General features: G+C 38.1%; 1 protein-coding gene across 1 annotated transcript in view; it reads right to left on the bottom strand.

Annotated features, from left to right (window-relative positions):
• The window catches only part of LOC111148257 (mutS homolog 3), a 181,346-nt gene that overhangs the window by 142,943 nt on the left and 14,922 nt on the right, over positions 1–23,481 (bottom strand). Inside the window, 2 exon segments of the mRNA XM_022504714.1 lie at positions 19,190–19,356; positions 22,727–22,872. Of these exon segments, the coding sequence (XP_022360422.1) occupies positions 19,190–19,356; positions 22,727–22,872 (313 nt within the window).

Here is a 23,481-nt window from a genome sequence, read left to right as displayed (position 1 = left end):
TCCTGGGATTGAACCCCGTGTGTCAGGCTCCCTGCTCAGCAGGGAGTCTGCTTGTCCCTCTCCCTCTGTCCCTCCCCCCATTCATGCTCTCTCCCTAGCTCTTTCTCCCTCTCTCAAATAAGTAAATGAAATCTTAGCAGAGAGAGAGAATTCTAGCATAGGAGGCTGCCCTCACTAAGCTCCCAAAGCACAGGCAAGCAGAGAAAGCATAGATTTTCCACTTCTGAAGTTAGAATAAAGACACCCGCAAACACCTCACATCACCACAGCCCCAGGGAAGTAATGAGTTCCACTGTTGTCTTACATTGAGCCAGCATTTAACTCTGGAATCATACTTTAAAAAAAAAAAAATCACTCTGTATCTACATGTTCAGAGCATTACAAAAAATCAGTACTCTTACAAAGGTAATATTTTAGTATATAGGATAATGACAGGAGTGAATAAAACACATATCCCTGAAGTAAAATCTCTGCATTGTTAGTACAGAAGGAAAGATAAAGTGGAAGGAGATATGCAAGCAGGAAGCAAGACAGAAGCTTCTCTCCTTCTAAGAGCATATGCTTCAATGCACATAGGGCCAAGGAACTAACCTAAGGAAGCCCTTTCCTCACAGAACGTAAGCTCTCTCGGTAGCAGCAAGTAGGTGGGAAGGAGGCAGAATATGACAATCAACCTGCAGGCCAAGCTGTTCTCACTGTTCTCTGGAAGGCAGAAGAAGTAGGATTTTATTATGTATGGGTGGGCAATCTCTTGTCTTACTCAATTTAATCACCCACAGATAAACTTTGTGACATCTGGGGGCTGATAGTTAAGAGTTATATAAAAAACTGTAAAGTATACTTAGCTATAAGGTAATTCATACATAAATGATAGCCTGACTTAGCAACTAGAAACTGCTCAGACTTACAAAGGGCAGTTATCACTTTATCCAGTACTTCCAAACTCCCAGTATTTCAGTCAGAACCACAGCTAGTATTTATGTTATGTCTACTTAACAGTAGTAGATACCTGTCATTTTCCACTTACTCTAAAAAATGAGGAAGGAGAAACTGAGCATCCAAGAAAGACAGTGGTCTGACTTAATTCCTGCAAATAGCTACCCATGAACAAAAGGTTAAGAAGAACATTTTATATCATTATCCAGAACCCACACATAATGACAGTGTATTACTGTTCTTCACTACTAAAACAAACTACCACAAACTTTGTGGCTTAAGACAACAGACATTTACTTAAGTGAGAATTTTAACACTGGTCTCACTGTGCAGGAGTATTTCTTTTCTGGGCGTTCCTGGTGAGAATGTTCCTTGTCTTTTCCAGTTTCTTTTTTTTAAAGATTTTATTTGTTTATTTGACAGAGATCACAAGTAGGCAGAGAGGCAGGCAGAGACAGAGAGGGGGAAGGAGGCTCCCCACTGAGCAGAGAGCCCAATGTGGGGCTCGATCCCAGGACCCTGGAATCATGACCTGAGCCGAAGGCAGAGGCTTAACCCACTGACCCACCCAGGTGCCCCTCTTTTCCAGTTTCTAGAGGCAGGCTATGTTCCTTGGCTCATGGCATCTTTCTCTGTCTCAAAGCCAGGATTACATATTAAATACCCACATCACCCATCACTCTAACCCCCCCCTCTACTTCCGTATTGTACTTTTAAAGGACTCCTGTGAGTAACTGGGCCCATCTGGATAATTGAAGGCAATCTCTCCCTCTTAAAGTTACTTGCGTAGCAACCTTAATTCCCCCTTACCATATAACCTGACATATTCACAGGCTCCAGAAATTGGGATGTGGATATCTTTGGAGGGCCATCATCCTGCTTTCCACAGGTAGACAGATACTTACATACATATATACATATACACATACATGTTACTTGACCTGCTTCCATGTTTATAAAAACTTGTAGTTTATACAATATATAGTTACTATATAATGGTAGTTACTATATAATGGCAGTAACTACTTCAAAGGGCTATTATGAAGATTATGAGTTAGTAAGAGTAATGATCAGAGGGGCGCCTGAGTGGCTCCGTGGGTTAAGCCTCTGCCTTCGGCTCAGGTCATGATCTCAGGGTCCTGGGATCAAGCTCCGCATCAGGCTCTGCTCAGCAGGGAGCCTGCTTCTCTTCCTCTCTCTCTCTTGCCTGCCTCTCTGCCTACTTGTGATTTCTCTGTCAAATGAATAAATAAAATCTTAAAAAAAGAGAGAGTAATGATCAGAGAATATACCTCATATACAGTAAGAGCTTCACTGACACTATATATATATAAATATATATATGTGTGTATATATATATATATATATTTTTTTTTAAACAAATTCTTATTTCACCTTTGTTTACACTTTTCTCTCCCTGCGGAATGCTGTTCCCAGCACTCTCTAGTTAAGTGCTACCCATCGTTCTAGGCCCTCTCTTACATAGTTTCCCTATACTCTATACAATTGCATTGTCTGATAGAATAAGTATTCATCACATGCGGCTGGCTACCGAGCCCCTGAAATGTAACTAGTCAGAACTGAGATGTGCTGCTAAATATAAAATACATATTAGATTTTGAAAATTTAGTGTGTAAAAAGGAATGTAAAGAATTAGTGTACAAAAAAGAATGCAAAAAAATTACACGTTAAAATGATGTTTGGGGTACGCTGAATTACATAAATGTACTATCAAAATTAAATTCACTTGTCTCTTTATTTTTTCATGTGGCTACCAGAAAATTTAAAATTACATATGTGTACTCAATGGTATTGCAGTAACAGTATTACATGGTGAAAGATGGTAGCTACACTTGGGGTGAGCATAGCATGATGTATAAACTCGTGAAATCACTACGTTGTCCAACTGAAACCAACGTAAGGTCCTGTTTTCAACTTGACTTCCATAAAAAAAATAAACAAGTGAGTCACATTTGTGGATCGCATCATATATCTACTAAGTATCCTGCTCCATTCTCTCCTCATGTATTCATAGTTTTCAGTTTGCTTTCCTAACACACGCTGTATTGATCTACTTTGTACTAGAGCCATCTGTGTCTGTGCTGGCTCCTCAAAAAGACTGGTAGCCCTTACCAGGCAAAGGGAATGGATCTTCTAATCTCAATGAGATTCATGATAATTATGCAATAAATGTTTGTGAAGCTGAATGAAAAGGGAAACACTCAATGTCTATTTGTATACAATATTTTACTGTTAACAGGAATGACCGAAAGTCAGTATGGCACTCTTCAAAGCAACTAATTTTGGGGTTAAAGACAGGATTAGGATGTAGAGCAAATGGAAAAAGTTTCATTAAACAATACTTAGCTTCTTACATACAGTGCATTCATCTATCTTCCACCCTACACTATCCTAATTCATTCTTTAAAGTGGTAATTGCAACCCATAAAATTGTTTTCATGATTCATTAATGACTGTGACCACAGTTTGAAATGCACTGCCATGATGGGTCAGGTGCAGGCCTTCCTGGCTAGACACAAAGCACCCTAAAGACACCACCCTGACCTCAATGGCCCCACCAGGTAAGGACTAACCCTGTGGATGGTCATGGTCCAACATGGCCTTCAGGGAAGAAACTCAGATCCACTCACTCATTTCCCTCTCTACCAGCCTTTCTATTAGGGTTAGGGGCAACCTAGCATAACTACATTGTGTGTTGTGCAGTCACGTCCACTCCCATGAGATGCACAGTCCAGCTCAGCCTGACCAAGAAGAGTTGGTCAGCACTGAAAGTACAAAAATAAAGAGTTCAAGATAACACTGAGGGTAAGAGTCCCAAGGACTTGTCTGAGTTTTCTAAATTGTTAGGGTATATGGGAGCTTCTAAGCAAACCTGGAGAAACATTATCAACCTCAGTATTATGTATATTAAGTCAAATTATATATTAAATCAAATACCTAACAGAAGACAGAAGGAGGGGGTGAGAGAGAGAGGGAAGAAAAATGGTAGAGGGAAAAAACATAGCAGGACTTCACAGTCTTTTATTGCTCTAGAGATCAAAACTTCGGCTAGTGGTTAAAAAGAACCCACAAAATTAAAGATGAGAGAGAAAAGAAATTCCTGGCCTGAAAACAAGAGATAAGAGAATAATCTCAGAGTAATCAAGAAAAGTAATGGAAATTAGTAAGAAATCTCTCTGTAGTGGGGCAGTTTGACAGGAAGGAGTCACTAAAAAGACTAAGGGATAAGTCTAAGTCCACAAAGGCTTAGATATAAGCCCAGAGAGGCTGTGAACCAAGCTAGCCGCAAGGTTTTTTTTTACTTAAAACAGATTATGAAAGGAAACTTTGTTGTAAAGGAAGAGAGTAAAAGGAATCTCTTTCTGAACTATGAAGAGGGAAAGGGAAGAAAGAAATAATTGATCCTGTGGACAGATGGCTACCTGTATTAGGAGTTCAATTATGGAAATATTTGTGTTTTAGGTTGCCATTAGGTTGTACCTTAATGATAGCAGAAGCATCAAACAGGACTGGAGATCCAGTGGGCTTTGCCCCGTACTACCTCGGTGATCTTGTAACTTCAGAATAAAATGCTTTAATTAAAACACTTTATGCAATTAGTGTTTTAGTGTATCAACCCCAAATGAATAAGTATACTTATAAAAGTCATATAGAAGTAGTAAAACAATCATGCCTATCTCACATAATGCTTCCAAACTTTCTGTTGAAGCAGTCTGGACCCAGCTTGGGGGTTCTCTGTATTAATCAGTTAAGTCATTCCTCCAGACTCTTCAAATGCTGTCTCTTCCTATTCAACTACTACCAGTAAGCCTATTACATGTACGCTCCCTTTATGCTTTTCAAGCAAAGACATTCCTGTGGAGTTACACTCAATGAAAATGCACAAAGGCTTAGAATTTCGATAAACCCTATAGCAAACACTTCTGTAGGGTAACGTTGACCTATTCATTTACCATGTTTTAAAATCTGGATTTTCACATATAAGAACATACCCATTTCATATATATTAAGCACATCCATTAAAAGCACTGACTACAGGGGCACCTGGGTGGCTCAGTGGGTTAAGCCGCTGCCTTCGGCTCGAGTCATGGTCTCAGGGTCCTGGGATCGAGCCCCGCATCGGGCTCTCTGCTCAGCGGGGAGCCTGCTTCCCTTCCTCTCTCTCTCTGCCTGCCTCTCTGCCTACTTGTGATCTCTCTCTCTGTGAAATAAATAAATAAATAAATAATCTTTAAAAAAAAAAAAAAAGCACTGACTACATATACTAAAAACTATCAGTTGGGGATGTAATGTACAGCATGGTGACTACAGTTAGTGATAATGTATTATACACTGGAAGTTATTAATAGAGTAGATCTTAAAAGTCCTCATCATAAAAAAAATTGTATAACTATACATGGTGATGGATATTAACTGGCCTTATTGTGGTGGTCTTTTCACTCTGTAAATAAATATCAAATCCTTATATTGTACATCTGAAACTAATATAATGTTTTATGTCAATTATACCTCAATAAAAACAAAATTAACAAGATAATATAAATCTTAAATACAAAAACAATTTTTTCTTATTAAGATCACAAGGAGGGCGCCTGGGTGGCTCAGTGGGTTAAAGCCTCTGCCTTCAGCTCAGGTCATGATCCCAGGGTCTTGGGATCGAGCCCCGCATCGGGCTCTCTGCTGAGCAGAGAGCCTGCTTCCCTTCCTCTCTCTCTGCCTGCCTCTCTGCTTAATTGTGATCTCTGTCTGTCAAATAAATAAATAAAATCTTCAGAAAAAAATAAATAAATAAATGCTTTCCTAAAGACATTTTCTTCTGGTGTATGAGATTTTTTTTTCTGCTACTTCATCTACTACCATCTGCAATTTCTTAATTCTGAATTTTCTAAATAGTGAAGTGAAATTATTATATAATAAATAATGAAATACAGTGACAAAGGAGTCAACTTTATCTCCTACTCTAGAATTAAGGAATGAGGAAGATGAGAAAGAATAGAAAGAAAGAAAAAAGGCTTCCTATGAGTACAACACAGAAAAGGTCTCAAGTGCCAGAAATGAGGTTGGGACCTTGCTATCATTAATATCAATCTTTAAAATATTATATAATTTCTTGTCCAGGAAAACTTAGCCCGGTAGATTCCATTAGTATCTTCTGTAAGGGAATGTCCACGGAAATGTCAAGAAGCCTAAATAAACTAATGTAAAGTGTTATTATTCTTTTTTTAATTTTAAAGACTAAAAATAATAGAAGAAAATGATAGGGAATTAATACATAGTCTTTCCAAAAGAAGTAAATGATTTGGCTACATCCACACCACTTAAATATACATTTATCATCACATACATGTATGATTTCCCAGCTACTATAACAATCCCTCCATATTTATAAAACTTAAATCGTTTTTCCTAAGAAAAACACATAGGAAATACCCATTTCTCTATTCCAAAAGTCCCTTGTTTAATCATTCATTGATCATTTATTAAGTATCTACTATGTGCAAGCCACTAAGGTAGGTTCTGGGGATACAAAAGATCATTATGACACAGTTTCTGCCACCAGCCATTTGTTCCTGTCTTCTTCAGAGGAAATTCTTTATCTATTCCATCCACAATATTACTTTCTCTCTTTGGTTCTTTTTCACTTTACACAACCATTCTCCCCAAACCCCACATCTGTCCTGTCTCAGGTTGCCATGTCCACCCTGGCCGACCAAACTCATTTCTGTTCCCTAAGAAAACCACACTGTTCCACACCTCCATCTCCCTGGCTGTCATTTTTCCAGTCTCAATTGTGGCCCATTGTTCTGGGAAGCCTCGCCTAACTCCTGCAAAGCTTGATGTTCTCATGCTACCAGTCATTCTATCAGACCTTAACAATCAGTGCTTTCATTATAGTTATTTATTTCCATGACTACCACCCTTCTTTAAGAATTGGGAAGGTAAGGATCTGATTCATTTTCAGATCTTCACTATCTAATAATGAACTTAGCATATAGCAAGCACCCAATAGATGTTCTTAAGAATGAATGAATGTATAATAATGTATAACTCAGAGGATGTATCAATAAATTGAGAATCTACTGGAAATATCTATCAATACAGATATTGATAAAATAATACATCTAAGAAAATAATAATCAATTAGAATTTACTGCTAGCTAAATTAGTAATAAGAACTTGAAGGCAGAATAAAATATCTTAATTTAAAAGGTAAGCTACTGGAATGCCTGGGTGGCTCAGCCTGTCGGACTCTTGATTTTGGCTCAGGTCATGATCTCGAGGTCCTGGGACTGGGCCCTGTGCTGGGCTCCACACTCAGTGGGGGAGTCTGCTTCTCTCCCTCTCCCTCTGCCCCTCACCCCCACTCACACCAGCACCTGCATGCTTTAATAAATAAAGCTTTAAAAAAATAAAAAGGGCAGGCTATCATGAAAAATGGAGAGCAATCCATCTTCAGGGAGTTTAAGTGACTTTTCTAGGCCTTAAATTCATCATCTGTATTTCCCTAAAACTCTGGTTTGAATCTTTATTTCATTCAAGCAATGGTCCCACTTATATTAGATTTAGCTCAAACACACGTAATCTAAATGACAAGAAACATATAAATGTGGCATATACTGCCCTTATAATGTGTTCTAGCACATTTCCCTAACTTAAGTCATATCCCCTCTACTTTCAAAAATATTATATCTATAAGCATCATCACTACAACCCAAGAGCTTCTGTTAAATCAACCCACATTTTTAATTTAAATATCAAGTTAGGAATCTGTCACCATAAAAATTTATAAAATCACTGGTTTGATTCACTAATTACATGTTTTTAATACACCTCTTTCCATTATTTAGTTCTCCTTATTATCTTTAAATAAAGTTTTGAAATTTTCTTCATTAAGGTCTTCTTGTTTTACTTTTGGTGAGTACAGTCCTAAATAATACTGCTTTTGTTGCTATTCCAAGTGGTTTCTTCTTTTAAAAATTTTATTATTTGTTGCTGCCATATTACAATACTATTCATTTGCATATATGGATTATATTTAACACTCTTGATGAATCCTTATTACTTCTAATAATTGTCACTTCTGCATTTTCTATGTAGGCAATATGCAGTCTGAGAGTCAAGTCAGCTTTAGAATTTTCAATCCACAGTCTTTAAATGTTAATTACCTTTCATTTGTGCTATTTAAAAATATACTTCTAAGCAATATCTGATCAATTTTAGGTAGTAAGAATGTGCATATAAGACAATCTAAGGTAACATTTAATTAATATATCATATTAGGAGTTTAATTCCCTTCTTGGAGAATTGTAAAACTAGATAAGGTTTGTAACGAGGATCAGAAGTCATACATACAGACAAAGATTATGCAAAGACAGATAAAACTGAAAAAAAGCATTCACGAAACACTTAACCTTTACCACATGTGAAGCATTCTGATAAATTCTAATTAATTATTTGCATTGTTAGTTGCAACCTACCAAACTGACTTTATGACCTTTGGTTTGAAAAAAGCTAGATCAATTGGATTACCAGCTTTTAAAATGAATGCTGCCACAACTTCAGTTCCTGCATTTCTGTTTATCCTTAACATCACATTAGCAATAAGGAGCACTTCAGGTGTTAAAGGTTTAATGAGGAAAAAAAAGAAAAAAGAGGCAGTTTTACAATGAAAGTGGTGGGCAAATCATTTAAGCTACACCATGGTTCAAAGAGAAAAACAGTGGGAAACAAACTGAGTCTTTACACAGCACATCACCATATAGAAATATTGAACTGCCAGGAACCTGCTTCTCAGTGGGGGACACGTCCTTCTCAAATTGGGAGGAGCAGTTTATTTTCAGACAAAAACATCATCCTTTGTACCACAGTATTGTTCATTTATAGTTTATGATCTTAATACATTTGTTCGATTTTAATCTCAAATTTTATTTTGGCTTCTTTACTAAAGAAAAGGTATAAAGCTAAAGCATGAAAATGTAAGTTTATATAAAGTCACATTGTAATAAAAATACTTTAAATCAAATTGGGTGGGGAGGTTAGCAATAACATTTTCCTTTAAAACTGGTATTTTGGGGGGGGCCTGGGTGGCTCAGTCGTGATCTCAAGGTCATGAGAGTGAGCCTGGCCCAGGCTCTGTGGTGGGAGTGAAACCTGTTGGGGATTCTCTCTTTCCTCTGCCCCTCCCCTGACTAACTAACAAAATAGATAGATAAATAGATAGATAAATAAATAAATGGATATAGATAAATAAATAATATGAATTAAAAAGAAGAAAAAAGAATCTTAAAAAATAGTAATAAAAAAACGGGTATTTTGGGGACATCTGGCTAGCTCGGTTGGTATAGCATGGGACTCTTGATACTGAGGTCCTACTTCAAACCCCATGCTCAGTATAAAGACCATTTAAAAAAAAAACTTTAGGGGTGTCTGGGTGGCTCAGTGGGTTAAGCTTCTGTCTTCGGCTCAGGTCATAATTCCAGGGTCCTGGGATCAAGCCCCACATCGGGCTCTCTGCTCAGTGGGGGGCCTGCTTCCCTCTCTCTCTCTCTCTCTGCCTGCCTCTCTGCCTACTTGTGGTCTCTGTCTGTCAAATAAATAAAATCTTAAAAAAAAAAAAAAACTTTAAAAAATAAATAAAATACGGGTGCCTGGGTGGTTCAGTTGGTTAAATGAATGCCTTCCTCTCAGGTCATGATCCTGAAGTCCCAGGACCCAGTCCACATTGGGCTCCCTGCTCAGTGGGGAGTTTGCCTCTCTCTCTGATCCACCCCCTTCTCGTGCTCGCTCACTTGCTCTCTCTCTCAAATAAATAAATAAAATCTTTAAAAATAAATAAATAATAAAATAAAATCAGTATTTTTACTTTTATTTAAAAAAACGTACTACCTCTGTAATTTAACAAATTTAAAAGAAGAAAAGTTGTAACACAAAATAATAAATGAAAGGAGTCAGAAGGCCAAAGTGGAGAAACATCAAAATAAAGCACAAATTCTTTCTGCCCGCGCCTAGCATCCTCCATAAAACAGCCGCAGTGTCTCTCCCCTCATTCTTAAACATGCTGCTATACAGCAAACACTCACTAAGCAGTTCTTAAGGGCTAGATTTTGTCCCAGGACACACTTTGGCCATATACACCAAACACTCCAGTCAACTCCATGTTCACAATCCCTGACTCCATCCTGTGTTCACACTCCCTTCAATGCCCTCGCCCGACCCAGCCTCACCTTCCCACTACATACAGGGACTGTGTGGTTCGTTCCTGCGTGCCAGCCAGTGTTTGATACATGCCGCATTTACTTGGAGCTGAGTACCTCCAAATAAGAGTCACATGGAAATGATGCCATAAAAGCCCAAGAAATTGACCTTATTAAACACTCAGAGAACAAACTGGAAAACTGCAATCACTAAATTCAGACTATCAGGTACTGGCCACTTAACATTTCTTTTGTGTGGAGTCCTTCCTCTTAACCAAGTTAATCAGTAATACCTATCTACTTTTTTCCTCTCCTCCTTTAAAAAAGATTTGATACTTTTTAACTAATGCCAAATTCAACTAATAACAGAAAAAAGTTGGACCTTAGCCATAAAACAGATACTGTGCTTACATAACAATTCCTCTGATACTTAAGTACTTGTACATTCTCAGCAATAATTTCATTTTGATACTGAAACTACAAAACATTTTCCAATAAAAATCTGAAAATCAGGGGTGCCCGGGTGGCTCAGTCATTAAGCATCTGCCTTCAGCTCAGGTCATGATCCCGGGGACCCAAGATCAAGCCCCACATCAGACTCCTTGCTCGGCCAGGAGCCTGCTACTCCCTCTCTCACTCCCCCTGCTTGAATTCCCTCTCTCACTGTGTCTGTCAAATAAATAAATAAAAATTAAAACAAAAAACTTGAAAATCAAAGTACAAGAATACCAAGGTGGGACTCAATCTCTGACAAAAATTAATTCAATAAAAGAGAAACACAAAATTAAAACACTGCAAATGTATATAAATGACATTCAGATGGTATCAATCTCTATTATAAACAATCACATCAGATAATGATTTTGGTTAAACCTTTGAAGATTTAAGGCCTTCTGTGGACACAAAGACATAATACTGTATTTCTTTTTCTCTCTCTTTTTTTAAAAGATTTTATTTATTTATTTGTCAGATAGAAAGAGAAAGAGCAAGTGAGCACAAGCAGGGTAAGCAGCAGGCAGAGGGAGAAGCAGGCTCCTCGCTGAGCAGGAAGCCAGATGTAGGACTCCATCCCTGGGATCATGACCTGAGCCAAAGGCAGATGCTTAACTGACTGAGCCACCCAGGTGTCCCTGTATTTCTCTTTCTAACACTGGAAGTATCCACAGTAAGGATCATTCTTAACTCCCAACACGAAGATTTGAATGTTTTCTTCAACCTGCAATGTAAACATCTTTCAGTAAATGCTAATACGTTCAAGCCTTTATTTCATAAGTTAAATTTCTTCAATCACTGTAGTGCTGAAGAACATTTTCTATAAGAAGAATAAATGATAAATGATATCAACTGGTTAGGATTAATTTATAACCAACTATCTTTCTGAATATCATGCAGCTTCAGAAAATTTTAGGAGTCAATAAAATTAACACATACTGTTGGCCATATCATTTGCAACAAATAAATTATAACTACACAGCCCTACTTTGCCCTGGCTCTCTATCTCCCCTTCCTTTCTGTTTCTTTCTATTTTTCCTCCCCCTACTCCTAAACTATGATATCCATTAAACTCCTAGTCTTATTCTTTTTCCCTTTATGGGAATCACTTGTTTTTTTGAAGTTCAATTCTCCTGCCTTAGGTAGTAGACTCGCCTCTTCTCTTTTGCCATTCTTTTGCCCAGAAACCTTAGTGACTTCCATTAGGATTCCAGACGCCTTTCCTGGGTTTTAAGGTCCTTGACCCTTTCCTCCTCCATTCTCAACATTAAAGTTCACCTCCAATTAGAAAATCTCCCCTCTATCTTCACACCTCCTCTAATATTTCCAGCCTAAGTACCTCAGGACTCGTACTGTTTTTACACACACACACGCAGCACACCTTCCCTCCTCCACTACCAATTCAAAGCCTCCCATCCTGGGAATGTTGCCTACACAGCCCACCTCTTTCACAAAGCCTTCCTTGGCTGTGCTAGGCCCAGGAAGCTCTCACTTCTCTGATCACAAAATAGAGCATCATCTGCTCGGTTCATCTGATCTGCCTCAAATACCAGTTTCTTTGACAATTAGTAAACATTGACTAATATTTGTTTATTATTTTCTATAGTTTTCCTCTCAACCAGTTTTATAAACATAACATTCTCTAAGCTAAAGCGAGCTTAACTGCAGCTAATACAGTGCTTAAAATCATCCATTTCCCTTTATTTCTTTCTGTATATTCCTACCACAAATGGACAAGGTAACAAAATATAATAAAAATGATTTTCTAAGATCCAAACTGAAACTTTATATACATATTTTACATAAATAAAAATAATTAACCTAAGAAAAATTGTTTATCATTATTTAAAAGCAATTTTATCTTAGTACCATCTTTGAATACTATGTAGTTATCCATAATTACCATAAGATAAAAAGTAAGTAAGTCTACCCCACTATATAAAAATAAATGTGAAGGTTCCAATAGTCTTTAAATGATAACCCACAAAATAGAAAATCCTTTGGAGACCTCTTGTGGCCAAAAAATACAAAAAACCTTAATACTTTAAAATGCATATTCCATAATTCCAAGCCATTCTCCTGCCTTTTCTCACACAACTTTATTATTTCTTAAATATCAGTAAAATATCAAACAGCAACTGACAAAAACTACTCTTTTTATCTTCAGATTTACAGCAGAAGAAAAGAGGGGATGCTAAGTCTGAGACATGAAAATCTACTTATCGTTGCTAAGAACAGACAAGAATCCATCAAAAATAAAACAACTTTTCTCCTTGAAATCTCCAGGCTACATGGTTTACTGGTCGTAAATACGGAACAAAATTTGGCAACACTATGTTGTTCATACCTAATTAAAAGCACTTCTTATCCTCATTGTTTTCTTTCTTTTTTTTTTTTTCTTTATATGCCTGTGATTTGTACCTCAGTTTGATGAAGGCTAAGTTTTATGAATGCTAAAATGCACAAACTAGCATTCACTGGGGAACTTAGGGTAAGAGACCTCACACAATAAAAGTACAATAAAGAAAAAGTCAACACTTAAATGCTAAAAATTAGATAAAATTTTAAATAAAATTAAATTGAATAAAATACAGATGATGACTGAAGTAGCTTCAGAATGGGGAAAGATCTAAGTACAAAAATAAAGGAACACTACTGTAAGCATGGACAACTTGTTTGATCCAGACCATCTACTAAAAACCCATAGAAATCATGAATTAAAATACAATAAAAAATGTTTCAGGGCGCTTGGGTGGCTCAGTTGATTAGGTGTCTCCCTTTGGCTCAGGTCATGATCCCAGGGGCCTGGGATCAAGCCCCGTGTTGAGCTCCCTACTCAGCAGGGAGCCTTCTCTCTTTCCCTCTGCCTGCCACTCCCCTTGCTTGTGCTCTTTCTGTCAAATAAATAAGTAAAAATTTTTTAAAATGTCTCTTAAACAGAGTCAAACAACAACAACAACAATAAAAAGGGGAAATTCCCAAGGGCAAAAACAAAAATAATAAGAGAGACATCTATTCCAGACAGCTGTAGGTGGGAGGTAACACCATAAAGTGCCATGCATAGGGAGCAGATAAGAAGGAATTCCAGAAGAGAACAGCCAGAGACAATATTCAAAAAGATAATGGCTGACAGGAACAATAATAAAGTAACGAACAGAAAGAATTCTTTCCCCCTACAGAGAACTCTACAGTTGAGCACCAAAAGTCACTACGGGGAAGAGCCAATCTTCTAACCCAAACCTTATGTCACAAGAGCCACAATGTTTGACAGCTTGACTTTTAAATCTCTAGCACTCCATTCTGTCCATAGATAAAGGTTAGCTTTAGACACTCACAGAAATGTAGATTAACTTTTGACTTTGCTTAGTCCAGTATGAAAGTTAAAAAAAAAATTACACGTTCTCAATAAACATAGGAAAAACGACATACTCTCAATGCTAAGCAAAGAAATATAAATTAAAACAAGACAAAGGCAGCCATCAAATTAGGAAAAATCCACATATGACACCCAAACTATCTTTAGTATGCCACATGGCTCTTGAATCTCATTTGATGAATAAACATTTAGGAATATCTACAGGCAAAGATGTTCGCCAGCAAAAAAAAAAAAAAAAAGCCCTTCACTTTTGGCAATGTCTTTGTGGAATATTTTCCTATTTTATTTAATTTATGCCTTTATTATTTTGTTTTTTTAAAAAGTAGAAATAAGAAAAATGGGAGTGTTGCTGTTTGAGTTAAGATGGCAGAATAGTAGCGGACCCCTGAACTTGCCTTGTCCCTTGAACACAGCGAGATTAACATAAAATCATTCAGAACAACTAGGAAATTGATCTGAGGATCAAGAAAACAATGTGCACAACTGGAAAGAGAGAACATGGCAGATGCGAGGTTCTGAGACTAGGGGAGGTTCTGAGACTAGGGGAGAGAAAAGCTACAGTGCTGCTAAATGGAAGGAACATTTTTCGCAGAGTGGAACTGGAGAGAGGGAGAGCAGGAGAGAAAGCCATACCTGGGTTCCACAAAAGATGCCACAGTGTGGGGATCCCCAGGGTCACACTGGCAGAGAACGCTTCCCTTCTTAGAGTACATTTGGATGAGAGCATTTTGCCTCTACAAGGACGAAAGGCCCGCCGGGCACCTATGAGCAGCCATTCAACAGCAGGCCACAGAGACTCACACAGAGGACACAGAACCTGGTCTCAGCTTTCCACCGTGCTTCACTGTAGACTCCAGGCAGCAACAAAGGCATGCAACTGCTTTTCTGGGACAGAACGGTGACAGGCACAATGCTGCAAGGCTCTCCTCCCAGTGGTAGGGGGAGTGGGTCAGTGCTTAGCCAGGTTCTTTAAGATTTGGAGTTCTGATCCCAGCCATTGGTTGACCAGTGGTAAAACACAGGAGAATTGTGGGGTTGGGTGTGCACACAGCAGGGCACAGACAGGTTGGGAGGAGTGATCTGAGGAAAGCCTGGGACACAGGACAGGGAATCATTTGCTTTCCTGGGAGGACCTCATAAAGAGCAGCGGCTGTGGGTTCCCTAGTTCCCTTTCTGGGGACAAGAAGGAAGGGTGATGTCATCTTCCACTCTCCCTAGCCCCCACAACCAGCACTGCAGAACCTGAGAGAGAAACACAGCACTGCCAGTGGAAGCTGGAGTCGCTTATACCAAACCCTGCCCCGTTGCTCCAGGCAGGGACTTCTTTACTAGGCAGGTCTGGCCACAAGCCAATGCAGCAGGCCTCTCCCAGAGAAGACCAACACAGGCCTCCTGCATGTAAGCACATCTACTGATCACAGAGTGCTCCAAACAATCAGCTTCAGTTCTAGTGGAAACAGGACAAGGCTTTTATTCTTTTTTTAAATTTTTTTAAATTTTTCCTTTGGAATGAGGCTTATAGTTTTTTGTGTGTTACTTGGTTTGTTTCCTTTTCTTATTTTTTGGATCATGCTTTTTTCTTTCTTTCTTTCCTTATTTCTTTCTTACTTTTTCCTTAGAATCAGGCTTATAGTTTTTTTGTTCATCTGTTTGCTTTAATATTCCATTTCCTTTTCTCTTTTCTTGGATCAGGATTTTTTTTTCTTTTTTTTTTTTAAATCAGACTTATCTTCACAAACAAATTAAAGCACATCTAGTTAAAGGTCCAAACACTCCCCACTGCAAGCAAAGAGGAACTCTGTAGAGGACTGATCTGTGGGAAAGAGCTACCAAAACACAACAGCAGAGTGCACACCCATACACCAGAAACATTTCCTGAAGTGCCAGGCCCTAGATTCTTAATGTAGTATTACTCTCAGGAGCAGGAAACACAACAAACTTCCACAAAACGCAAAAGACGGAAGCCCAGACATAATGACAAGACAGAAAAATTCTCCCCAAAAGAAAGATCAAGAAGAAATCATAGCCAGGGATTTCCTTAAAAGAGATAGAAGCAGAGAGCTCAACAAGAATTTAGAGTAACACCTAAAAATTAGTCAGACTGAAATAAAAATGCTAAAACTGAGATGCAAAATTGACTGGAGGTAGTAACAATGAGGATGAAAAAAGAAGTGGATAGAACAGGTGATGCAGAAGATAAAATCATGGAAAATAATGAAGCCAAAAAGAGGGAAAGAAAACTATTAGATCGCAAATATAGACTTAGGGAACTCGGCAGTTTCACAAAGCACAGTAATGTCCATATCATAGGAGTCCCAGAAGAAGGGGGGGGAGGGGCAGAAGGTTTATTTGAACAAATTATAGCTGAGAATGTCAGTAATCTAGGGAAGGAAACAGGCATTCACGTCCAAGAGGCACAGAGATTTCCCCTCAAAATCAACATAAACAGGTCAATACCAAGACCTATCATAGCGAAATTTGCAAAATACAAAGATAAAGAGAGAATTCTGTAAGCAGCTAGGGACAAAAGGTCCACAACCTACAAGGACAGACACATAAGGTTAGCAGCAGAGCTGTCCACAGGAACTTGGCAGGCTGGAAGAGAATTGCTGGATATATTCAATATGCTGAATGGAGAAAGTATGCAGCCAAGAATACTTTATCCAGCAAGGCTGTCATTCAGAATAAATGGAGAAATAGAGTTTTCCAAAACAAGCAAAAAACAAAGGAGTTCATGAATACTAAACCAGCCCTACAAGAAATATTTGACCCCTTGAGCAGGAAAGGGATTAAAACCAACAAAGTATAGAAAGGAACAGAGACAATCTAGAGGAACAGCAACTTTACAGGTAACAATGGCACTAAATCCGTATCTGTCAATAACTGCTCTGAGTATAAATAGAATAAATCCTCCAATCAAAAGACACAGGGTGGGGCACCTGAGTGGCTCAGTGGGTTAAAGCCTCTGTCTTCGGCTCAGGACATGATCCCAGGGTCCTGGGATCGAGCCCCACATCAGGCTCTCTCTCTGCCTGTCTCTCTGCCTACTTGTGATCTCTGTCTGTCAAATAAATAAAACCTTTAAAAAAAAATAAGACACAGGGTATCAGAATGGATAAAAAAAAAAAAAAAGACACATCAATATGCTTCTTACAAGAGACTCATTCTAGACCCAGAGAAAAATGGAAGTGATGATTCAACTGATTGACTTTAGTCTCAGTTATACCTCAGTCAATTGAATATATATGCAGTTACAAAGAAAAATGAAAAACAAAGATACAAAATATTGGACACAGAAGACTAATTTTAGAAGACTAATTTTTTTAGGTCTTCAAGAGCAGCACCCCTTATCAGTCTACTGCCTCACTTTCAATTATTCAAGTTTTTTTGGGTTTTTTTTATTAAAGATTTTATTAATTTATTTGACAGGGCAGGGGGCAGAGCAGCAGGGAGAGGGAGAAGCAGGCTCCCCACTGAGCAGAGAGCCCAGGACCCTGGGATCATGACCTGAGCTGAAGGCAGACACTTAACCATCTGAGCCACCCAGGCACTTCAATTATTCAAGTTTTAACTCACTGTCAGAAAAGGATAATAAAATAAGGGGATCTGATGCACAATTTTTCATCTATCTAATCAGCAGAGATTCTTTAAATGATCCAATGTTAGCAAGGTTCAAGCAACTCTCCTATCTGGTAGGGGTAGAAGTATAAACTGATATTACCAATTCTAGCAAGCAACCAAGAGTTTTAGTACTTGTATCTTTGACCCAGTAATTCCACTCATAGGAATTTAGCTTAAGGAAATAATCAGAAATAGACACAAGTATTTCTATGCATGAATATTTATCACAGCAATATTTGAAAAACTGAAAAATGAATGCAACATAACAAAAGGGAAATGGATAAATTATCCATTTACATGACTGAATGATATGTAGTCACATTGTTTTCAATGACTACTCATTGACATATTAGTAGATGATATGATGCCCTCTAGAATTTGCTTCAAATAAATAATTCAAGGTGAGCGGGAGTAGGAATATGCAAGAAATGAAATTGGCTGAGTTGAGCAATGTTTAAGCTGATTGATGGGATTCATGGGGGGGTTCACTGCAATATTCTGTATAATTTTGTATATGTTTGAAATTTACAATAAAATAAAATTTTCCACAAAAAAGTATGAGGAATTTTAGGTAAAAAAACAACACAAAACTGATTTTGCAACATGAATCCAAGTTTATAAAGGTGACATACATAGAAATAACACACCGAAACATTTAAGAGTAATTATTTCTCTGTTATAGGATTTGACTTATTTTTAGCTCTTCCTTTTGTTTTTTTCTGGTAACTCCCAGGTTTTCCCAAATGATCATGGAGTAGTATAATAAAAAAAAATACAATATGAAAGCTACTTAGAAAGAAGTTCAACAGAACACTCCTAACTCAAAGAAAAAAATACATGGAACTTCACTTAATTAGTTTGATTTTCTGATTGACCTGTCAACCTAACTGACAGTCTTTAGGGGCTCTCCTGCCTCATCTAAAGTCCAAATTCCTCCATACAGAATCCTCTCCACTGGACCCCCAGTCCGCCTTTCCAGTGTCTTTTGTCCCCAGACACTCCTCCAGGTAGCAGTATGAAATGCTCTCAAAAAGGTATCTTCATGTTTGTCACTTAACACACCAGGCTTTGTGAATCCAGTTAGGTGTGTACACATGTGCCTCTCCTTTGGATTATAAACTCTGCAAGACACAGACCACAACCACAACCCCTTCTTCTGTATGCCAGTGCCTAGCGCACTGCCTCATGAGTGTGAACTTAAATCTAATTAGTAACATTCCTACAGAACCACAAATTAAAACTCACAGCGCAGATAAAGCACTTTCAAATTTACTTAACCTTTATAAGAAATGAACTCTAAATTACCTCCAGAAACTAAAGATTCATTACCAAATACTATTACACCCCTTTAAAAGCCCTACATTAAAGTGATATTAAGGGTAATTTTTTTTTCTTTTTTGACATTTCCAGGACTACTGTTAAAACATTTTTGTAAGTAAAAACTTTTTAACAACCTTAATAAATTTAGTAAGCACCAATTCAGGAATTAAATCTGATTTCAGATCAGATTTCGAACTCAGTGTTATTCTCCAGGGCGGTGCCGTCTTACCTGGCAGCTGTGGCTCTGTGCACGAGCATCTCCGTCTGCTCTGACAAGTGTGAGGGAAGCAGCAGCTCCACCGGCTGCAGGCACAGTATCCGCGTCTCCAGCTCCGAACGGGAAGCAGAGTCCTGGAAACTGTCAAACACCACCTCACCTGTGGCAGGCTGCACTCCCTGAAAGCAAACACTATGTCACAAAATATGTTGCCCAATTATAACCCTGACACATTATAAACATGGAAACAGTAAAGAGGATAAACTCTTTAGCTGGTAGTCCATTTCTAAAGCGTTTGAAAACCTGTGCACTTTCCAAGACTCTTACGTAGGAAGTCAGACTCACCAATATATAAGCTATGCTAGATGGGATTTTAGAGACACTCTGAGTTAAGTCTTGGATCCAACAAAACTGACAGAGTGACTCTGACAAGTCCCTAGACCCTCAATTTTCTCCTCTTGAGGTGGGAATAAACCAGCCTGCTCTAATCTTCAGATTACTGCAAGGGTCAAATTACAAAAGAATCATGAAAGCTTTACAAAGTATACAGTTCTGTACACTTAGCAGTTATCACAACTAAAAGTAATATGGTTCCTAGTAATGTGGCCATCAGAGTAGTAGTAAATTTCTACTTCATTATATAAAATTAGTCAATGAAAGTATAATTTTTGCAAAAAAAATATACGTGTATGTACGTACGTACACACACACACACACACACACACACACACACATATATAAAAAACAAACTCTGAATCCCAAGTAGCAAATCTATCCAGGGAAATAACCATGAAAACTAAAAGCTACTCCCTATCATCCTAAGCCATAGCAAAGATAACCTGGAAAAAAATCATGATTTGGATGAGGCAAAAAGTTAAGGAATCTACGCAAGGCCGCAGGGTGATAAAGTGGTGGAGCCCAGGGTCATGCGGCCTCACTCTTGTCCACTGCTGATGCTTAAGGCAGGCATGGCACTAGTTACAGCCGGCCTTAGCGACACTCATCCCTGCACTCAAACACTGCTGACAGAAAGTCAACCGACACAGCCTCTTAGGAAAACCGCACGGTATTTTCTCGGCAAGTCGTGAACACCCATACGCAAAACTCAGCTAGGTACATATTCAGAGGCATGCACAGAAAGGTTTCTGACAGCATTTTCTGTACAACCAAAAACTACAAAGAACCCACATGTCCATTAATAGAAGAATGAATAAAGTATAAAACATACAATGAAATACAACAGAGCAATGACAATGAAAACACTACTATAGTAACACAGGTAAACAAATCTCATATACAAATAGTAGTTTGTAAACAAAAGGAGCAAGATCCAAAAAGATACACACAATATATTTACATTTATATATAGTTTAAGTTGGTAAAACTGGAACTTAAAGCAAAGAAATTATTATCATAAAAGTCTGGATTAAAATTCCCTCTGCTGGGGGCACCTGGGTGGCTCAGTGGGTTAAGCCTCTGCCTTCAGCTCGGGTCATGATCTCAGGGTCCTGGGATCGAGCCCCACATCGGGCTCTCTGCTCAGCGGGGAGCCTGCTTCCCCCTCTCTCTCTGCCTGCCTCTCTGCCCACTTGAGATCTCTCGCTGTCAAATCAATAAATAAAGATCTTAAAAAATAAAAATAAAAAATAAAATTCCCTCTGCTGAAGGGATGGGGCCCTTCGCTACACAGTATTCTATTTTCTGACCTAGGTGTGGTTGTCTCACATTACTATAATTACTACAACTATGCACTCTGTTTTATGAATTTTTTTCTTTTGAATATTTTATAAGTTTTTGAAGTCCCTCATTTTTGGCTCAAGGAACTTCCTTAATTCTAGGCCAGAGGGCTTCTCTAGTGCCCAGATAGCTGGACTATAAGTATATTAGTATACATAAGTAAATTTATCTCCCAATCTACAAATCAAACATTTACAAAAGCTAGCTACAGAAGTTCAAGTAACAAATTTATCAGCCTAATTCCCCTTTGACTTTTTTAAATCAGAGAAATGGTCTACATTAGAATGCTTGCAACATTTATTATGATGTGATACGTGACACTAAAAAAACCAAAGTCAGTCTGTATAAAGCTGTGCGCTGCCCAAAGTGAAGGTCAAGGGCCCTATTGCAGTAGTACTATCAACATTTAAACCTTTGATTTTACACTGCCACTATCCAGCAGATAACTCCTAGGTAGTAAAAGAGGAACACATGACACTCATCACAATACGGACCCAGCAAAGAACAGTCCTGAGGGGAAAAATAAAAAGAAGAGATCCATTGCAGCCACACTGATTTTGAGGAGTGAAGACAAATCCTGAGTGCCATACCCAGCATAAAGTTCGATGCAAGAAGCTGGAGCTCAGGAGAGAGGCGCAGCCTCGACCCAGAGCCTTGATGTCATCAGCCCAAAAGTGGTCACTGAGTTCAAGGATAGGACAACACAGGAGAGGCATTTCTCTCTCACATCCCAATTCATACACAATTGTTAACACTGGCAGCAAGCAATAAGGAGGAATTGTATACTAACTGCTCTGTTCTTTAGACTGAGTTGAGGGTAAATATAAAATAGCACGTTATACATGTTAAAGCTTAAAAACAAATAACCTTACTATTTGTAAATAGATCCAATTTGCCTGTGGCTACATAAAAAGTACTTCTCAAGGGTAAGAAAAAAAAAATCATTTAGAGCCACCCAACAGTAATGCTAACTCCCTGAAACAAAGGTTTATTGGCTAAGCAAACGTCAAGTTAGCAAAGAGTTATCCAACCAGAATAAGGTATTAAAAAGTACTTTGGAGACATCTGGGTTGTAAGAATTTTTGTTGATATTACAGCTGACTGTAAAAGTTAGAAAAAACAAAGAGAATGAGTTACTACTTAGGCAAGGAGTCCTACTTTGGCTTCACCTACAACAGAACATGGGAGTAACAGTTCTGAAGGGCATTAAAAAGTTTAAGGTTCTGAGCAGAGTTCAGGTAGGTCTGTAAATGGGCAAATTTATTCACAAATTGCTAGAGGGAAAAAAATCAATAAAACTATGATTCACAAATTATATTTCTCTAGAAGAATGACAATAAGTACTCTTAATGTTAATTAAACATGGAGTTTTGTATTCACCAAGAATCATTTCCCCCTAACTATTCCCTTTCCTCCAAATCGACATACAACAATCCCATCATTATTTCAATTTTAAAACCCTAGAGGAAATTTATAAAACCCTTTACTACCATGCCATGTGTCGGCTTAGTGTTTTCTTCTGCTCTGTCTTATCCATACCCATGCCCATCACTGTGTCCATCCTGAACCCAAACTCCTAGAGCACATGGACAGAAACTACCTGGATGTCTCCAGAGCGCAGAGTGCCAAGTAGCCACATGAGAAAATCTTAACTAGTGATTTAACATATAAAATTATAAGGAAAATGTCTTCCTAGTACACCTACTTGAGGGCACATTTCATCAGACAGTCTCACTGTAAGCCATACATGAGTACTCACAGAGACACATACCAAGAACATCTATCATTCGTCCTTACCTACAAAGTACTTACCACGATTCCAATAAAAATGTTCCCTTTTTTTCTGTCCTTAACATTTTCCTTATTTTCACAGATACACAGAAGAAAGCTGGTACAAGTATCAGTGATTATCTCATCGACATTTACAGCATCATCCAGCTTGACTAAAGGGTTCACATGTAATAATCATTAAAGAAAATTATATGCCACATTCCCATTATCTGCTTTCTCCTTTAAAATAATGGTTCACTTTCCCAGACATTTTTGCTCTGTGCAAAATCTTCCATACAGCCTTCATTCTTCTGATTTACTCTGATCATAGTTACAGGCCTTATCTTCTCTAAGATAAGAGGCTTGTAAGGAAAGACAACTACTGTCTTCTCACCTCCCAAAAGGCCTACGAGAGTACCCTCATGGAAGCTGAAATAGTAATCTGCTTTTTTACTTGAATAATGCTAAGACTTGAATCCTTAACAATCCCATAATGCTTAATTCCACAAGTCTAAGCATGAATACACTAAAATAGTGTAAATTACTTTCCTCCTTTAAAGTGCCTAAAGCTCTCAGAAAAAACAATCGAATTTTTAAAAGACACGAAAAAAGAAAACCAAAGAAGAAAAGAGAAACATAATGCGTGTATGCATGTATGTATATGCAATGAGTCCGTTAATTAACTTCTCAGGGATAAATGCTGATTTGGGTCATTTTCAGAAGTCAATCTGAAAACAACCAACTGTGACATCAGCAGGTACGAGCTGTAGCAACAGCAAAAGAGAAGCAGGGAGGTG

Source organism: Enhydra lutris, unplaced genomic scaffold (assembly GCF_002288905.1).
Source record: "Enhydra lutris kenyoni isolate GAN:26980312 unplaced genomic scaffold, ASM228890v2 scaffoldscaffold19, whole genome shotgun sequence".
Classification (NCBI taxonomy): Eukaryota; Metazoa; Chordata; class Mammalia; order Carnivora; family Mustelidae; genus Enhydra; species Enhydra lutris.
This window is presented reverse-complemented; position numbering and strand designations above follow the sequence as displayed.